The following is an 18,118-nucleotide window of genomic DNA, read 5'->3' as shown; positions in this document are numbered from 1 at the left end:
AGTGGCTTGACCTGGGGAATGCGGCACCTGTAGCCCATTTCCTGCACACGCCTGTGCACGGTGGCTCTGGATGTTTCTACTCCAGACTCAGTCCACTGCTTCCGCAGGTCCCCCAAGGTCTGGAATCAGCCCTTCTCCACAATCCTCCTCAGGGTCCGGTCACCTCTTCTTGTTGTGCGGCGTTTTCTGCCACACTTTTCCCTTCCCACAGACTTCCCACTGAGGTGCCTTGATACAGCACTCTGGGAACAGCCTATTCGTTCAGCAATTTCTTTCTGTGTCTTACCCTCTTGCTTGAGGGTGTCAATGATGGCCTTCTGGACAGCAGTCAGGTCGACAGTCTTACCCATGATTGCGGTTTTGAGTAATGAACAAGGCTGGGAGTTTTTAAAAGCCTCGAATCTTTTGCAGGTGTTTACGTTGTTGATTCAGATGGTTAGGTTAATAGCTTGTTTAGAGAATCTTTTCATGATATGCTAATTTTTTGGGACAGGCATTTTGGGTTTTCATGAGCTGTATGCCATAATCATCAGTATTAAAACAATTAAAGACCTGAAACATTTCAGTTGGTGTGCAATGAATCTGAAATATATGAAAGTTTCATTTTTATCATTACATTATGGAAAATGATGACCTTTATCACAATATGCTAATTTTTTGAGAAGGACCTGTATGTGCTTCTCAAACTGAGGTGGTGCACCTAAAGGGTCTGAAAATGTTCTTCCTCCTCCAAAGGGGAGCACAACATGAAATGCTTTGCACCAAACGAGGAGTCTCTACTTGCCTCACACTGGTTGGTGAGTTTTGTGGAGGTGATGTCGAGCTGTTGATATTCCTCTTTCAGTTTGGAGAACTCTGCCTCCAGCTTGGTCTGCTCCAGCTTCGCACTGTTCAACTGGCTCTTCATGCTCTTATGGTCCAGCTGGAGGTTCTCGTTGTCCTTCACCAGCTGACGACAGGTAGTGTTGAGTCTGAAAAGAGATCACACGAATCACTTTATTGAGATACTAAACAAAATGTGCAAAGTATGACAAAAAGCTTGTGCAGGTTGATCCGACCTGTCGTTCTCCTCTTTCAGTTGTTTGCATTGGTCAGCTGTGGCTCGGTGGCTCTGGTTCTCCTGAGCCATTTTTTCCTGCTGTTCCTTGAGATTTTTCTCCAGTTCCTCTAGTTCTCCTTTCCTGTGCAAGAGCTGCTTGTACCTGAGGACATAACACAAAACAACAAACAACTAAATGACCAAAAGGTCAACGTTTCTTCTCCCAGCCCAGCTTAGTGGCCTTAAAGACAGTTAAACAACACTAAAATAAGACCATGTCTCACTTGTCCTCCAAGTCCCTGTGCTGTTGCTCCAGGCTCTTGTGGGATGTCTTCAAACCGCCGTGCTTTGTGATCAGAGCTTCGTACTCAGCCGCCTGCCTCTCGTGGAGCGCTGCCAGCTTCTCGTGATCTCTGAGCAGCAGCTCGTACGTCGCCCTCAGCTCTTCTTTGTCTTTCAGTGCTCCCTCTCGCTCCCCCTCCACGCTGCTCTGCTGGCTCTGCAGCTGGGCGTTCTGGGCCATCAGGGCTCCACTCTGCGAGCTCAGGGTGGAGTTTTCTACCTGCACGCCAGAAGGAACAGAAGAAAACTTTTCGCTAATTGAGTTAGAAAAAGCAGCACTGACCTTCCTAATGTTGCGATCTTAGTCTGTAGGGGGTGCTGTGTCTGTTCAGGATGTTCAGTCTGCTTTAGTGAAGCTTCCTTTGCAAAATAAATAATAAAATGTGTTCCCTTTATGGTCACAGTATTTCCTAGTCTGAAAGCCCTCTGGAATCATGACTGCTGTGTTTATTCACACAAACTGCATCCACTTGAAGTTACTGTACTTGCCGCTGTAAAGGTTGCACCGTGTATGAGTCGCATCAGTCCAAATATGTCTAATAAAGTGGAAAAAAATATAAATACATCACACCGCCATATATATTGCATCTATTATGCGTCACCACTGACAACCCCTCACTTTTACCTATTAATGAGTCACTTGGCTTGCCATATTGGTCGAGAGCCCTCAAAAATGGTGGTGTTCATCATTTTCCATGTCAGAATGACTGAAATAGTCAGATCTCAGCCAAAAATTGTGTTATAAATATAGGGGGGGGGGGGGGGGGATAAATACATTTATTTGCTGTATAAGTCACAGGCATGCTAATTTATGCAAAAAAGTGTGACTTATAGTGAAAATTACAGTACACATTGTGCATTTTTTTTCTTTCTTGCAGCTCACATCAATTTCTGCCGTCAAAACACCCTTACATGCTTGTTGCTCACTTTGCACATAAAGCAACACAGCTAGCAGCTTCTGTGGTCAGTGTAAAATCTGCCACCCATAAGAAGGGCTTGAAAAACAGCCAAACGACGTGGAGGAGAATCTAAATCCATATGAGGGGAGCTTAGCAGCCTGGGAGAGCAGCTCCCAGCATTGGGCAGAGAAAGTAGGATAGCACAAAATGAGTGTGCAAAATGTACAATCACTTGTGAGCAATGCCTTTTAGGGGAAAATATTGTAACTTTGCTATGACTATGAATCTTTTTAGCAACCATAACATAGGTTTAACCTAGATAGTAAGATCTGTCCAATAGAACATTAATTACAGTGCATCGGCCAGAGGAAAAGATGCAGGTCTGCATGGATGGCCAGTGTTTGAATCATACAGAGCGCAAAAATATCTGAGGTTCTGAACTAAACTTTAAATAAGAAAATATCGAATCTTAGATATTTACTGCACAAAAAATTAAAGGAAAGAACAAGCAAACTGTGTTCTTTCCATAAGGTTTCCAAAAATGCCAACTGATCTTCTCAGAGTTAATCATAAACGCTTCATAACGTCTTGGAAAACGGTGCCTTTAAAAACTATTAGCTCAGAAAGTTTACAGTTTTTATTACCATTGCATGAAGGTTATTTGACCCTTTGCAATAAAGTTATTCAAGTTAATGTAATGTTTTAATGCGTGTGATTATTCATCTTTTAGTAAAACACTGTTGAGTTAATAAATCTCAAGTTATATTAACACCTGCCTTGTTAATGTCTTGTGAATGTTTCGTTTAGTTAAATGAAATGGACCTGCAGTTTGGCGTTCTGCATCTGTAGCGTAGTGTTGTTCTCCTGTAAAGAGGCGGTCTGTCTCTGCAGGGCAACTATCTGCGCCTGCAGGTTGGAGCTTTGAGTTTCCAATTGTTTGAGCTGGCTCCGCAGGGCCACCTTCTCCGCCTGCAGCGTTGCATTCTGGGAAAATAAAACAACACACACACATTAATGTATGCAGCAATTGATTTAAGAAAGTCACCCGAGCCATCTCATATAAACGTTTACTTACATTCCTCTCCACTTCAATTAATCTGTCTTTGACCTTCAGCAGTTCTCTGGTGGCTTCTTGACTTTCTTTTTCCCATTTACTGACAGCAGAGTGTTCTCCTTTAGAGGGCGAGCTCTGGACCATCCTTTCCTCCTCCTCTCTTTGACGAAGTGCCTCATAGTTTTTCTTCACCTGTAAAGAGACGAGAAGGTCAAAATAAAATATTTAATATGACTTCTGTACACTACTATCAACTCCTATAAAGTTTAACTGATTTCAGGCCTAATGAGAAAAAAAGTCATAATTCTCAGAACTATCAGACATGATTTACAAGTTTTTGTGTCAAATATTTGTAAGTTTGAATCTGAAGTGTAAGAGAAACATAATCTCCAGACAACGCCACCTTTAAGCTTCATGTTCTCTTACTAATAGACAACTGGCAACAGGAAAAATAAAAGCAAATAAAATCAGTTTATCAGAGTGAGAGTCCCTCGGTGTTTCTGTCTGCAGGAGAGCATTAGGATTTGCTGTTCTCAAGTGGACAAACTATTCAAAATCTATTCTGGTCAATGTTTGAAGGCTTTGTTTACAGTTTTTTTATATTTTTTATAAGGTACAACTAAATATATACATTTCAAAACAATACAAAATTTCTGAATATTTATTTTGAACGTGTGGATTTCTGTTTTCAGTGTCACTCACAGTTTTCAGCTCTTGACGAAGTTGCTGGTTGAGGTTGGAGGATTCCTGCAGTCTGGCCTCTAAAGCAGCTATTTTCTCCTCTTTAATCTCCAAAGAAGACTTCAGAGTCGACTCCAGTTTGGTTTCCAGGAGCCTAAACCTAAAAATAATCATTCAGGTACTTGTTTATGTATGTGTAGAGTGTAGAAATACATCATCATTAACACTGAAGAGGTCCAGAAACCACAGCACTATGTTGATTATGTTGATTCTTTGATCATGGTGTGAATGTTTATGAAGCATTCACACTATTGTGAGCCTTTCTTTTTTTCCCCCATATATTTTTCAGCATCTTTCTCGTTCCACAATTTTTGCACTATTTCAACAAATCATAAATCAAAACGTTCAGCTCATTCAGGAGAAGGGTGCTATGATGCATTGGTGCAGATTTAGCTTTTTGAAATATTTAGCCTTTTCTGCCATTTTTTTGTCTCATAGAAAATTAATTGAGGTCATTTTACGTCCTTCAAAATCTTTAGATCTGTTTACAACCTTTTACTACTCCTTTCACATTTTGTTATAGTTCAGCTTCTTTCAAATTCCTTGTGCAAATGTTAACTTTTTCAGCTACTTTCAGCTAATTTCAGCTATTTTTCAGCTGTTGTGTGCTTCTTTCTGCTAACTACAACATTTTTGCGCTTAATCCAGCTTGTTATGCTACTTTCAGCTTATTTATGCAATTTTCCACATTTTCTAATATTTCAGCTAATATTTACCTGTTTTATGCTAATTTTAGCTTTTTCAGCTAATTCCATACTTTTTGCACTCATTTCAACTTTTTTCAGCCTAATTCAGCAAAAATGTGCTCTCTTCTTTAAGCACATCCTTCTTGGAATTTAAGCTTCTTTCTGCTTTTTAGCTGCTTTTCAGCTGTTTTTTTGTTTTGTTGCTAATTTCAGCTTTTTTCAGATAATTTTTACTTTTTTGTGTTAATTTCTGCTTCTTTGGGCCTAATTGAGAAAACGTGTTCTTTCAAATTTCTTGTGCTAATTTAAGCTTGTTCTACCGTTTCAGCTACCTTTTTAGCATTTTCTATGTAATTTCAGCTGTTTTCAGATAAATTCAAGTTTTTCGTGGTAATTCCTGCAACTTTCAGCCTAATTAACTTCATTCTACTAATTTCAGTTTGTTATGCTCCTTTCAGCTTTTTTCTGCCTTTCAGGTATTTCAGCTACTATTAAGCTGTTTATGCCATTTCTTTTAGTTTTTTTCATCTAATTTTTAGCTCATTCCAGCTCTTACCACTTCATTCTGGTAGCTTAAGCTTCTTTCTCTGCCTTTTCAGAAAATGTTTGCTAATTTCAATTTTTTTAAGCTAATTTCATAATATCTGAGCTCATATCTGCTTATTTAAACCTAATTCAGCAAATATGTGTTCTTTCTACTTCATTCTGCTAATTTAGGCTTGTTCTTCCTTTTCAGCTAAAATTCAGCATTTTTTCAAAGATAATTTTAGCTATTCATTCAACCTTTATTTAGACAGGTTAATCCCAATGAGCCTCGAGAACTCATTTACAAGAGACCTGATTTCAATTTTTCAGCTATTTTTCAGCCTATTCTTCAGCAATAAGCATTCACACTGCATTTTCACAGGAAAAGCAATTTCTCTACTTTTTAATGATTCTGATCCCTAAATCTTTTTTTTGAACCATCATTGTGTAGCTAATGTTTTTGATTGTGTGTCTGTGCATTGATACCTGTCGTCGGAGCTCTCGTCGTGGAGGAGCCTCTCTTTGTTCAGACCAATCTTCTCCAACTCGTGAGTCAGCTTCTCCAAATCATTATTCATCTGCTGAGTTCGCAGCTTCTCACTCACAAGTTCCTAAATACACAAGAACATTCTGAGCAACACTTTGAACTGTAAATCTTACAATGTTTCATATCATGATTCGAGGATGTAAAACACTTGTCCAGCTCTGCTCACCTCCCTGAGCGCCATCAGTGTCTTCTTTTCGATGCTGGACTGTTTGACCAGCTCCTTGTTCTCTCTCTCCAGGTCTTTGACTCGTGTGCAGGAGTCCCTAAAGAAGATCATCTCCTTGCCCATGGTGCGGTTCTCCTTCTCCAAGACAGAGATTCGCTGGTTGCTGTCCTCCAGCTTGGAGTCGCGGATCTCGGCCTGTTGCCTCAGACGCTTGTTCTCCTTCTCCAGAAGCTTCTTGTCTTTCTCCAGCTGAGAGCTTTCCTGTTCCAGGGTCTTGTTCTGGATGAAGTGGAGATGCATAAAATAGAATTTAATATGATTATCTCCGCTGAGAAATTTGATGCATTTGTTTGAACACGACTCATATTTGCATTCTTCAGATACTCAGAGTACACCTGACTGTTGCTGCAACCCACCTCCTGCTCCAGCTGCTCCAGGCGTTTACTAGAAATCTTCAGCTCCTCCAGGTTACGTTGTAGAGTTTGATTCTCAGTTTCTACTTCCTGCAGCTCTGCCTCAAGCTGCTGAATCTTCTTGCTACTGTTCTCTAAAGCCTTCTGCAAGCGCTGGTTCTCTGTGTCAAGGCCCTGGTAGCTCACCTGGATAAGAAACAGACAAATTAAAACTTAATACACATCCTTCTCCACTTTAACTCATCTGCCTTCGACTTCACAGAAGCATGTCCTGTATGTCTGTAGTACCTCTAGTCTTTCTGTTTTTTTGGATGAGGCCTTCAGCAGCTCCAGGCTGCGTTTCAGCTGGCTCCTCTCGCTCTCTAGCTCCCGGTTCTCAGATTCCAGCTGAGCGGCCTTAGCTCCCGCTGACCGGAGAGACTCTGCTGAGCGCCGAAGCTCCAGGTTTTCCTGCTCCAGCTGAGAGTTATCCTTTTCTACAGCTTCTAGCTGGAAGGCCATGTTCTTCAGAGCATCCGCTTTCTTTTTCAAACGACGGCCCTCTGCTTCCAGCTCAGAGTTCTCCTTCTCCAAAGAAGTCACCTACATAAAATGGAATTATAATGAGACAAGTAGATAAAGTTCATAGAGACTGAATTTTGTACAGAAACTGACCGACAGTAAATGAACGTTGCAAAAATAATTTAAAAATATAGAAAATGAATCAAACCTTTTCACAGGTGATCCCAAGACTGGCAACTTTCTTCTGCAGACTTTCGTTTTCTCGTTCCAGCTTCTGAATCTGAATCTCCAACTCCTCAGCTCTTTCACCTTTCTCCTTCATTACTTCAAGCTCTTTACCTGCATTTAAATAAATTACTCTGTTTTACCGTGACTACGGTAAATAAATAAATAAACAAACTAAACAGTCTTCCATTAGCACAACAAAGCAACATGCCACTCACGGAGCTGCTTCCTTTCAAACTCCATCTTATTCAGCTTGGCGGTGGTCTCACAGATGGACTCGTGAAGAACACGGTTCTCCTTCTCCACGTCTTTGACGCGGGCCTCTGCTCCCACCTGGCAGCGCTGACGTAGAGATGATACAGTTTGGCTCAGGTGCTTGTTCTCTTGCTCCAGACCTTTCAGCTGGAAAACAGACAGACAAGTTTTGATAAATGTCTAAACTTATGTAGAAAATTATTTACATGAATTCAAGGCACATGCAAGTTCATGGAGGAAAAAAATGTTGTTCATTTTGTTTAATCCAACATTTCTATAGAACAAGTGTAACATTAGGGTAGAAGGTAAAGGACTTTAGAAAGCCTCTGCGTGATCATCACGTGTAATCAGAAAAGCACTGCAGCATTAGTTGCATCTCATTACGTGAACAACAAGCCGGTAAAGAAGCTGAGCACTACGTTTCATTTGCTTTTCTTCTGAGGCTCAACACAGCTGGATTTAACAAACCAGATGGTTGAATGAATCAAAGATGTCAGATCTGGTACAAACATTTACAAAGACCGTACAGAACACAGCAAGCAATGCATCACACTCACAGGTAGGCCTGTCATGATAACAAATTTTGCTGGGCGATTAATTGTCTCAGAAATTTTGCGATAAACGATAACAATGTTTAAAATGTGACAATAATTAGTCATTATTGTCACATTTAAGAAGCAATGGTGGTTAATTTTTGTAAGTAGTACCTTTTTGACCACCGGGTGGAAGTTAAGACTGAACTGAAGGATGGATAGTGAGGTAGCGAGCAGCGTGTCTCTAAGAAAAATGGGAGGGAGACCCCTTGACGTGACATGGGCTGTCTTTCCTTTTTTTTGGTTCTCAAAATGACAGACACTCGGTGTGGTTTGAGCTCTTTAGCATAGCATTTGTCACACAAAGTTTTTAATAAAAAAAAAAAAAATCAGTAAACAAGTTCTCGGCTTCTTTTTGCAGAGAAAAACAAGTTTTTACATGAAGGCACGAGTTTCAACTGTGATTTTTTTGAGCTTTGACAAGACAGAGGTTTTTTCCTGAGGTCGTCTTGTTAGCTTAGCTCTTAGCTTAGCTTCTTAGCTTAGCTTCTCAGCTTAGCTGCGTTTAACGATCCAAAAATGTGATTTTGGATCGTTAAAATGGATTTTAAAGAGAAAGGAGGAAGGGAGGGGTCAGCAAAAAGCACCAGAGTTGAGCATTTGTCATCCAGTGTCTTCAGTAGAAAGAGAGAGAAGAAGAAACGATAAAGCTGATAAATGAAAATGAGGTCGATAATTTTCATTTATCATGTTGATTTATTGTTTATTGCGACAGGCCTCCTCATAGGCAAACAGAAAGCTTTCATCCATCCATCCATCATCTTTTACCCACTTCTTCCTTTTCGGATCATGCGGGTCCCTGGTGCCCATGTCCAGTCGTCACTGTGCGAGAGGCGGGGGACACCTGGACATGTCTCCAGTCCATCACAGGGACACATAGAGACAAACAACCATTCACTCTCTCACTCACACCTAGGGACAATTTAGAGTTACCAATCAGTCTAACAGGCATGTTATTGGTCTGTGGGACGAAATAGGAGTACCTGGAAAAAACCCGTGCACGCACGGAGAAAACATGCAAACTCCACCCAGAAAGGTCCCTGGCCGGGATTCAATCTGGCAACAACCTTCCCGCCGAGAGGCAACAGCTCTACCAACTGAGCCACCGTGCCACCTCAGAAACCTTTGCACTCAATAAAACATTAGTGGCACTTTCTTAAAAATTATTGGAGGGAGCTAAATGCTAATCAACTACAAAATAATGCCTCACATAAATACTCTGTAAAAATCTAGTATGTATGTGTGTGTATATATATATATTTTTTTTTTATTTTTTTTTTTATTAAAACATTTTTTTAGAAACAATGAACGTGTTGCAGCAATGAGAGCCATCATTGATTACAGCCCAAACTTCATCTGTAACAAGAATGTTACACATGTTTCACTGTTTCAACTGTCATAATAAGTGTGTTGCTGCATATAAAACTGGCATAATGGTTTGGGAATGAAGTTAAATACTCAAATTAAGTCCCTGTATCATTTGAAGTGTGTGTCTCTAGGTGTGTGTGTGTGTGTGTGTGTGTGTGTGTGTGTGTGTGTGTGTGTGCTGTGTACCTGTCTTTCTGAGTTTTCCCGCAGCGTCTCCAGAGTTTTCTCCAGCAAAGCCTTCTCCTTCATCAGATCTGTACTCAGTGACTCAGCACTGCGGAGCGACTCTCTGTCTGCTGTCAGCTCGCTCTCCAGCTGCGCTGACTGCAAAAAAAAAAAATAATAAATTAAAGAAAACAAAATTTAAAGAACTTTAAAGGGTTTAAAATCATGATTGGTCTTTATAAAAAAACTGATGAAGGTTATGGTCAACTATTTTTCTCGTCGAATTTAGAGATTTGATTTTCTTTTTTCTCCCTTCTAAATATTGCGACTTTTTCTGCATCATTTTGTATTAAAAGATAATATTATGCCCCCTTATAACAAGTTTAAAAAATAATTAAAATGAAGGGGACTTGTTTTGTTCAAAATACAACTAGATGCTGAGCATCACATGCATGTTCAACTCTGTTAGTCTTTTTCTCTTTGCAAATTTTAAAGAGTACAGCGACAGTCTTTCACTTTTCTACAAGATGTGCATCTTTTATAATCGTTCAAAAACAATATATCTAAATGAAATCATATAGCAGAAACCACAGTACAAAGCATGATCATTTACAACACCACAAAGCCCTGAGCACAGATTATCCCTCAGTAAACTGATGATTTATTTTGAGAGGTCTAGTTTTTTTAACTCGTTTGCTGTTAACCTTCCTCCAATCTCCTGTTTTTTTGTTTTTAAAACTATATTTTGAAGTTTATTTTGTGACTGCTGCTTTAATTAATGCAGCTGATTGCACTTTTGATGATAAAGTAAAAGTAGGGATTCAAACTTCTGGTTGGGAAAAAATGGCAAACAAAAAGGAGCCTGGGTTAAAACGTATCATTTGGCACATTTGTGTCTGAAGTGAATTTTATATGAACTGATTAAAAAAGTTGTAGTTAACAGCAAAAACAAGTACAAAAAAACCCAAAAAACTCTTCACTTCACGAGTTGACGTTTAAATAAATTAATTAAAAAAACTTCAGACACAATTCTCTCATGCACACAAATATATTTTACATTCTTTTATATGTATTTTAAAAACAATTCACATAAAAAACACCTTTCAAATCTTTAATAAAAATATTGAAAAGATCACCTTATTTTACACTAACTGCAGACAATCTCATACTTCCACACTCACACAATCAGATAAACACTAAGACACTTATTTTAACACCTGAAGTCTCCCAGTGTCTGCTTTCACATTGAAATGTGCTTTGATTTAAGTCCTCAAGTCACTCAGAACAAAATTCCTCTTCTTGGATTTCCTCTTTGCGGGGACACAAATGTATGCTATTTTGTTCAGAGGACAATGAGAGAATCTCTGGAGTGTCCCAGTGTTGAAGATGGAGAGAGAATAGCAGTGCAGTGCTGCCTGATTTACAGCTTTGCTTTCCTGCTCCTTTTATTTCCTCATCGACACTGTGTGAAAAGGTCTTAAGTTAAGTGCTTTAGTGATATATTGTTGAGGAAAGCTGGTGCAAAATGCTAATAGCAGTGATGTCACTGTAGAGGGGCTATAATTTAGAAGAGTCTTTGAGGAGATTCAATGTAGGCAACCGTCTAAAGCTCCACAGAAATACCCATATGATCATTTTATTGCAATAATACTCCTCAAAAGACAGCTTTGCAAACTGTAGTGCCTAAAGACTCCAAACTTTCAGACAAGCTGATGGATGTTAAAATATATATATAAAAAAAAGGTTTAAAAACCCGTACAGTTGAACTATAACATTTAAAACAGTTATGGATGCCCACTGCTTACTTTGTGGTTCAGTTTCTGGTTTTCTTGGATGAGTTTGGCCAGTTGTGTGATGGAATCCTGACTGGCTGCTCCTCTGAGATCCTCCACCGTCTTCAGCAGGGCTTGATTTTCTCTCTCCAGTTTCAACAAGCGGCTTGACGTCAACTCGTTCACCTCCTCACCCAAAGACTTCTGTGGGACTGGATCCATAATAGCATTTAAGCATACAGTCACAGTTCAGCAGCAACAACTAGTTTGTGTCTTTAACAATCAAAATGATCAATCAGTCTATTACCCTATGGTTGACCTTTACGAGTCTTAATTCCTTTAAAGCACCTTTTAACAAACACCCACCCAACATGAAGTCTTTATCCAGATCCCTGGCTAGCTAAACCTCTTAACAGCTCATATAATCCAAACACACAGCTTATCTTTGTGGAGCCACTGAATATTAATTACAGCACAGGTCTTAACCAAGTGAAAAGAAAACCCTAGTGGAGGTTGGCAAACGCAGATGGATGACAGGATTATGGTTCAGTGACCAAAGCAGGTCTGTCTGCCATCTGCAGCCTCCATCCGGGTTAACTTGGATGCCCACCAGCTTTACATTTCTCCCACCTTTCTGCTTTTCCTCCCCCCGTCATAACTCTTGGCTTTTCTTCTTACCATCAGTCAGCTCCGGTGTCTTCGATAGTTGCTCCAGCTCCCAGCCCAAGTGCAGAGACTCATCCATGCTCTGTTTTTGGGCCATCTCCAACACAAGGTTCTCCTCCAACAGCTCCTCCATACGCTTACGGTCCAAGTCCCGTTCCTGAACATTAAGGCTTAGTAAGTTTAAGGTAAATATCTACGACAATTACTGTGTCTCCACCATAAGAGCACCATCTCACCATCTCTAGATCATGCATCTTGGATTTGAGCTGCAGATTTTCTTTCTCCAGGAGGTGCAGTTTGTCAGATCGGGTTCTGCTAGCATCCAGTTGCTCCTCCAGCATGGTTTTGGTCTCCAAGAGAATCTGATTGTCCTCTTTCAGCTCCTGCAAAGGCCACAGCACAGACAAAAGACAGGGTCAAATGACACAGAAAAACTACAACTAGCACAACATCAACACCATTAACAGGATGCAAATTGTCATGTCCACGTTCTTAATTGTTTTTAGCAACCATTTTAGCTACTGTTAGCTGTCAAGACTTGCTTTCATGACGTGCAGTTTCATACCTCCACTCTTGCCTTGTAAAACTCAATGTCATGGAGTCTCTCCTTATATCGGCTGAGCTCACTCTCCAACTTGTCGACACGTATACCTTTCTCTCTGAGGGCGTCCAGCTCGTCGCGGTAGGCCCGAGCCAACCGAGCGTCCGACAGCAGCTGAAAGCTCTGCAGGAGTGCACAAACAAACAGAGCATGAGTGTCCAGATTCATACAGCAATGACTGAAATCATAGACAGGCCTGAAAGCCTGCAGTCTTAAAGGATTATTAGATTATCTAAGAATAATGTTTTTATTTTGTATATTAAACAGAACACGTTCACTTTTATCAGTATTCAGAAAATGCAAACCCATCCTCTCCTGGGCTCAGTCCAAAGTGTCCTCAGCAGTTCTGTGAGATCAGAGCTCAATGCAAAAATCAGAAGCCATGTGAGGCTGCAGCCTGACTAAAAATAGTGTGAATAGCCCCTAATGAGCTAAATCACCCACTAGCCGATTAAAGCCTGGCAGCGGTTTAGAAACAAAGTACTTGGAACCAGAAAAGAGGAGCAGGTGGAGGCAAGGGGAGGTCCTTCAAATGGCTGTGTGTCAGGTGCACAAGGTTGTGTTTGAGTGACTGGGATTGGTGACCTCTTGCTGAAGTCTCTTGAGCTCCACTTCCATGTTCTCCAGCTCCTGTCTGGTGTCCAGAAGCTGCTCACTCTTCTCCTCTCTGAAAAAATAAAACAAGGATTAGGAAGAGGGGAAAACTATTACTACAACTGATTACCTTATAACCGATTCAAGAAGGCCAACAAAGCTAATTAACATTAGCAAACACCAAAATGGCTGTAACTCAATCACTTTTCCAGATATCGAGTTAAAATTTGGTGAGTTGTTAGTAGCTGAGAGTTACCCACAACATATTCATTCAACCTTTATTTAGACAGGTTAATCCCATTGAGCTTCAAGGACTCATTTACAAGAGAGACCTGATTTCAACAAAGAATGATGACAACAGTGGACAGTGAGCACTAACAAACATTATCTTTGTATCAAACTTTGGTAATTTGTATCTTTGTGTCTTAAAATATCTCATGAACCATTGGATGGACTTTAGTGAAATTCCCAAAAAGTAATCGTTGGATGTAATTTACAAATGAACGTTTGGAGTTACCCAGATTCAAAATGGCCCCTACTTTTAATCAACCTTAGCAAACACAAATATAGATAGCCCAGTTTATTTATTTTACAGATACTGAGGTAAGATGTGGTGTGGTAGTAGCTAAGAGTCATCCTCAACATATACTCTCACAAGATCTTTGTTTAAAACGTATGTAAGGTAGAGTTGCATTAGGGCCCAAAAAAATCCAATCCGACCCGGCCCCAGCCCGTAGCCATCATTTACGAACCCTACCCGACTCGATGAATTAACAGTAATTACTGGTCTGAACCCCCCAAAACCTGACATTTTTAATTAAGCTTTGACTGCTATATATTAACGGTCGGTGGACGCGCGGTAAAGTTAGTTTTACATTGGACATTCGAGCTTCGTGGCTTCAGCGGTGTGCTCCTCTCGTTCGAGTTCGGCTGACTGAAATCAGACTGCCTGCATCAGATTGAACAAGAGGAACACACCGCTGAAGCCACAGAGCTCGAGTGTCCCAAGTAAAACTAACTTTACCGCGGTGACGCGCGGCTGAATAAAAGGAGCAGAAGATCGGAGCTGTGGGGGTGTTTGTCCTTTCATGGCCATCAGAGCATTAAAACCCTGTTTCTGCCTGCATTCTGATTTATTCAGACACGGACCCTGCTCTGACATGTCTGCTTTGGGATCTCACCTGTTTGGGTTGTCAGCCGCGCACGTCCGCTGAGTGCAGCGGCAGAATGAACGTCCATTTGGGCTTTGATAACAGTTACTGTTTTAAATGTGCTATATAAATAAATGTGACTTGACTTGATGGATCATCGCCTGGCAGTAAAGTAACAACAGAAGCTTAACTGAACTTTATTTTACCTCTTTGAAGGCCGGTCAGTTTGTGGTGAAATGGCTGCGTGCGACTGATGAAGGCATGGAAAGCCATGTTATCATACAATTAGATTTTATGGCAAGCCATGTTGCCATATTTGCCAAACTTTTTAACTCCTCCTCCTTTCTGCATATAGGACAATAAAATTAATCCTGTACCACCATAAACTCTTTAATGTCTCTGTCTGCACCTGACCTGTTTAGAACTTAATTGTTGGTATTTCTTAAAAATATTTTTTATATTTTCTGTTATTTTTTTTATATTCTCTGTTATTTTTATATCTTGTGATTCCTTGTGTATGTTCCTTTGTATTGAAACTCTGGCAACAATTTCTTGCAGGATCAATAAAGTTCTATCTTTTTGGATGTTGGCTGATCTGCTGACGCCATCAAAAGCCAGATACCGACCCGGCACACCATCATGGCCCGGCCCGCCCCGAATTTGGGTCAGGTTGGGCTTCGGGCCCGGGTTAGAAATGACAGCTCTAATGTAATGTGATATGCATGCCCTTCAAGATTGCTAGTTTATTTCATAAACATTTTACCGTTGCTAAACAAATAGCATTGACATGCTCTCACAGAGTATAAAATGAGTGTGTGACATTAAAAAATAAAGCAAAACAGAAGTAAGTAACTCCTGTATTGATCTGACATAACTGAATTCCTAAATTGTCAGTTTGTTTTTTGGTATGGTTTGTTTTTTCTTCTCATTTTGGTTGCCTCATGTTTCTCCCATTCATGATACAAAAGAAAGAAAGAAAAAAAAAAAAACTGTCTCGAACAGAAGAATTAGAAAATTCATGCGACTAGAGTTCACATGGAGCAAATATTCCCCTGAGGCTAAAACGGTTCATCCGTCTAAACTTGGAGGAGAAACAATTACATAATAAACTAAAGCAAAAGAAAATTAATCATCTTTTCAACTTCAATTCCAGTTTCTCTTCTGCATTAATGCTCATTACAATTAGAAGTATGACTGCTGATACAACAGGGCTGCTTGGTGTTTCGCTGTCTTCATGTTTGTACAGATTTTCTCGGCTCCAACTGTAAAAGGGAGAATCTGTCGCTGCTTTAAAAGAAAACGGCTGCATTCCTGAGATGCTGCTGCGTGCGTGTGTGTTTCCATGAAGCCGCTCTACTGAACATCTGATGGCCTATTTGATTACAGCTCTCTGGAGTCTCAAAGTACATTTCAATAAGCACAGGCACCCTTTTTTAGTCTTATTATCCTCCACCTCTCATTCATCTCAGGCTTCCTCCCAGTTAGTTGGGAAGTTGTACAATTTAAAACCAGGATGTCCTTTCACACTTATCAGTTTTTCTTTTAAACCAGTAAACTCATTCATTTCATGCAGCTCTTAAGTTTGTCTCACTGTGCTGCTTATTAAGACACATTTCAAATATAAAACTACATCACCATAAACAGTCATGAGGTACTGATCACTTTCATACAAACAAAGGTTATTACGTTCACCTGCAAGTTGCTTAGCTCAATATATTTTACAGTAGAGTTAATAAAAATGAACTACTTTAAGGAAAATGGTGTGATCACTTACAGAGATTAAAATATTCCAGACTGGGTTAACATGCTGCTAATTTGCGGACATATCAAAACAGCTAAATAAGCAGAGCAAGTTTAGATTTGATATTTCTACATGCCTGATCTACTTATGTTTAGTGATGTATTAACTTTTTCACAAACTCTGAAGGATCACGAGTGAATAACTATCTTTAATGATTTACCATTGTCGAGATATTCACACTTTGTTCCAAATGAGTTTTAAATTGTATCAGACGGCTTTGAGAAACATCACGGTTTATAGAACCAAACGAGCTGAATTGTTATGTTGATAACATCAGTGTGTGTCTGCGCCAAATCAAGGGACCAAAAAAAGCAGTTAAGCTGCAGCCACTTTACCAAAAACATTAACAAATAGACCACTGTGGGAACTGCAGCGCAGCGCGTACCCTCCGGCTCTGGCCTGGTGACACTCTGATACACTGGACCACACAGAAGAAGCACACAGCTCCACATCTGTACACAGAGACATGACCTGAGCTTGGATTTACTGTTACAACAAGCATTCTTCTCCTCTGCATTAAACAAGCAGCCAGCAGTGGACCACATATTAAGACTGGGAAGTTTGTGTGCGTTTCTTGTACATTTCTACAAGAACTTCATTTCCTGTTTAGAGCTACTGAAGAAAGAATTATAATGCAGGTCAGGAACGTGTCAGGGTGATAAATGTCAATCCTTTAAAGCATAAATCCTAATGAATTAGGGTCACTTAAAGTAAAATGGTTTCCATTTGACCAGTCAGAATATAAAAAAAAAGAAATGCAACAGTTAAAAAGCCATAATTTAGGCCTACACTGTTCTTGCACAGATGAAAACAAAGACATGATGTCATGCTAAATACAGGGAGAGGACGCTGAAGCTTTCTGCAAGACTAAACACTGCACTTCTGCAAATCAGACAGCAGCATGCTCAGCCTTTAAAAACCTGCAGGAGCTTTTACTTCTTTTTTATGGACTGATGTGATTGGAAATCATGTGGGCACCTTAACCACGTTTGTTTTCTTTTGAACTGCGCATCATCTGAGCTGAACCGCGCTCTCTGTCATGATAACTTCAAAGATACAATCTGTTTCAAACAAAAGGACAATTCCTGCAACACTCGTCTAAAATCAACAGCAGCTCCAAGACGCCAAGATGTCTGTTAATACAGATAAAGTTTGTGAGACAAACTTCCTCTTTAAAAGAGGAGCAAAAATAAAGTCAGTCGTCCTTTTTCAGCTCATCTGTCAGCTGTTAAGCTCGTCCGACAAGAGAATGCAACGCTTTTAAAAGGAAGTTGTATTATTCATGAGCAGAATTTATCAGGCCTATTTAAAGGCTGGGGAAGCAGTTTTATTCCTGTCGGTTTGTTTAGGGCAGTGCGGCGTTGCAACAGCAAAGTTTAACGAGAGCAACAAAGTTCTGAGAACGTTTCCACACAAATGTTATTTTACAAGTACGTAAGAGCCGTGTTTAGCTCAACTCTGCTGATACACTTAAAGAGTTTGCTCTACTAAAAATAAACTATAGTTTACTTAAACATTATCCAACCTCACTGCAATCAAGCTGGGTGATCTGGTGTAAAAACATTACATTTTGAGGATTTATTGCCATCGATATTTAAACATATGCTCCAAAACACTAACGTATAAAATCTATCAGATTTTTTTTTATTGATTTGCAGGTAAAATAAAAAAAATGGTATCAAGTTGAATGTTAACCAGGCAGTTGCACTCATGAACTGTTAGGTCTTCCTTCAGTGGTCTTGCGTGAATGTTTATGAAGCATTCACACTATTGTGATCCATTTTTCTTCTGTACATTTTTCAGCGTCTTTCTTGTTCCACAGTTTTTGTGCCATTTCAACAAATCATATATCCAAAGGTTCAGCTCTTTCAGGAGAAGGGTGCCATGACTTTTTGTATTGGTGCAACTTTAGCTTTTTGAAATATTTGGACTTTTCTGACACTTTTTTTCCTCATAGAAAATTAATTGAGCTCATTTTCCATCCATCCATTATCTTTAGCCACTTCTTCCGTTT

At 39.9% G+C, this 18,118-nt stretch overlaps 1 protein-coding gene across 1 annotated transcript in view; it reads right to left on the bottom strand.

The window, feature by feature from the left end:
• ccdc88ab (coiled-coil domain containing 88Ab) overlaps nt 1-18,118 on the bottom strand; it is a 67,185-nt gene that overhangs the window by 11,190 nt on the left and 37,877 nt on the right. The window contains exons 9-26 of the mRNA XM_037680115.1: nt 13,144-13,225; nt 12,523-12,681; nt 12,194-12,340; nt 11,970-12,114; nt 11,325-11,503; nt 9,541-9,678; nt 7,357-7,540; nt 7,122-7,252; nt 6,701-6,994; nt 6,416-6,598; nt 6,000-6,278; nt 5,773-5,897; nt 4,037-4,175; nt 3,356-3,526; nt 3,103-3,264; nt 1,324-1,601; nt 1,059-1,202; nt 785-971 (exon numbers count right to left, since the gene is read on the bottom strand). Of these exons, the coding sequence (XP_037536043.1) occupies nt 785-971; nt 1,059-1,202; nt 1,324-1,601; nt 3,103-3,264; nt 3,356-3,526; nt 4,037-4,175; nt 5,773-5,897; nt 6,000-6,278; nt 6,416-6,598; nt 6,701-6,994; nt 7,122-7,252; nt 7,357-7,540; nt 9,541-9,678; nt 11,325-11,503; nt 11,970-12,114; nt 12,194-12,340; nt 12,523-12,681; nt 13,144-13,225 (3,127 nt within the window). The remainder of the gene's footprint in view (nt 1-784; nt 972-1,058; nt 1,203-1,323; nt 1,602-3,102; nt 3,265-3,355; nt 3,527-4,036; nt 4,176-5,772; nt 5,898-5,999; nt 6,279-6,415; nt 6,599-6,700; nt 6,995-7,121; nt 7,253-7,356; nt 7,541-9,540; nt 9,679-11,324; nt 11,504-11,969; nt 12,115-12,193; nt 12,341-12,522; nt 12,682-13,143; nt 13,226-18,118) is intronic.

Source organism: Nematolebias whitei, chromosome 1, assembly GCF_014905685.2.
Source record: "Nematolebias whitei isolate Nwh7 chromosome 1, NemWhi1, whole genome shotgun sequence".
In the NCBI taxonomy this organism is placed as follows: domain Eukaryota; kingdom Metazoa; phylum Chordata; class Actinopteri; order Cyprinodontiformes; family Rivulidae; genus Nematolebias; species Nematolebias whitei.
This window is presented reverse-complemented; position numbering and strand designations above follow the sequence as displayed.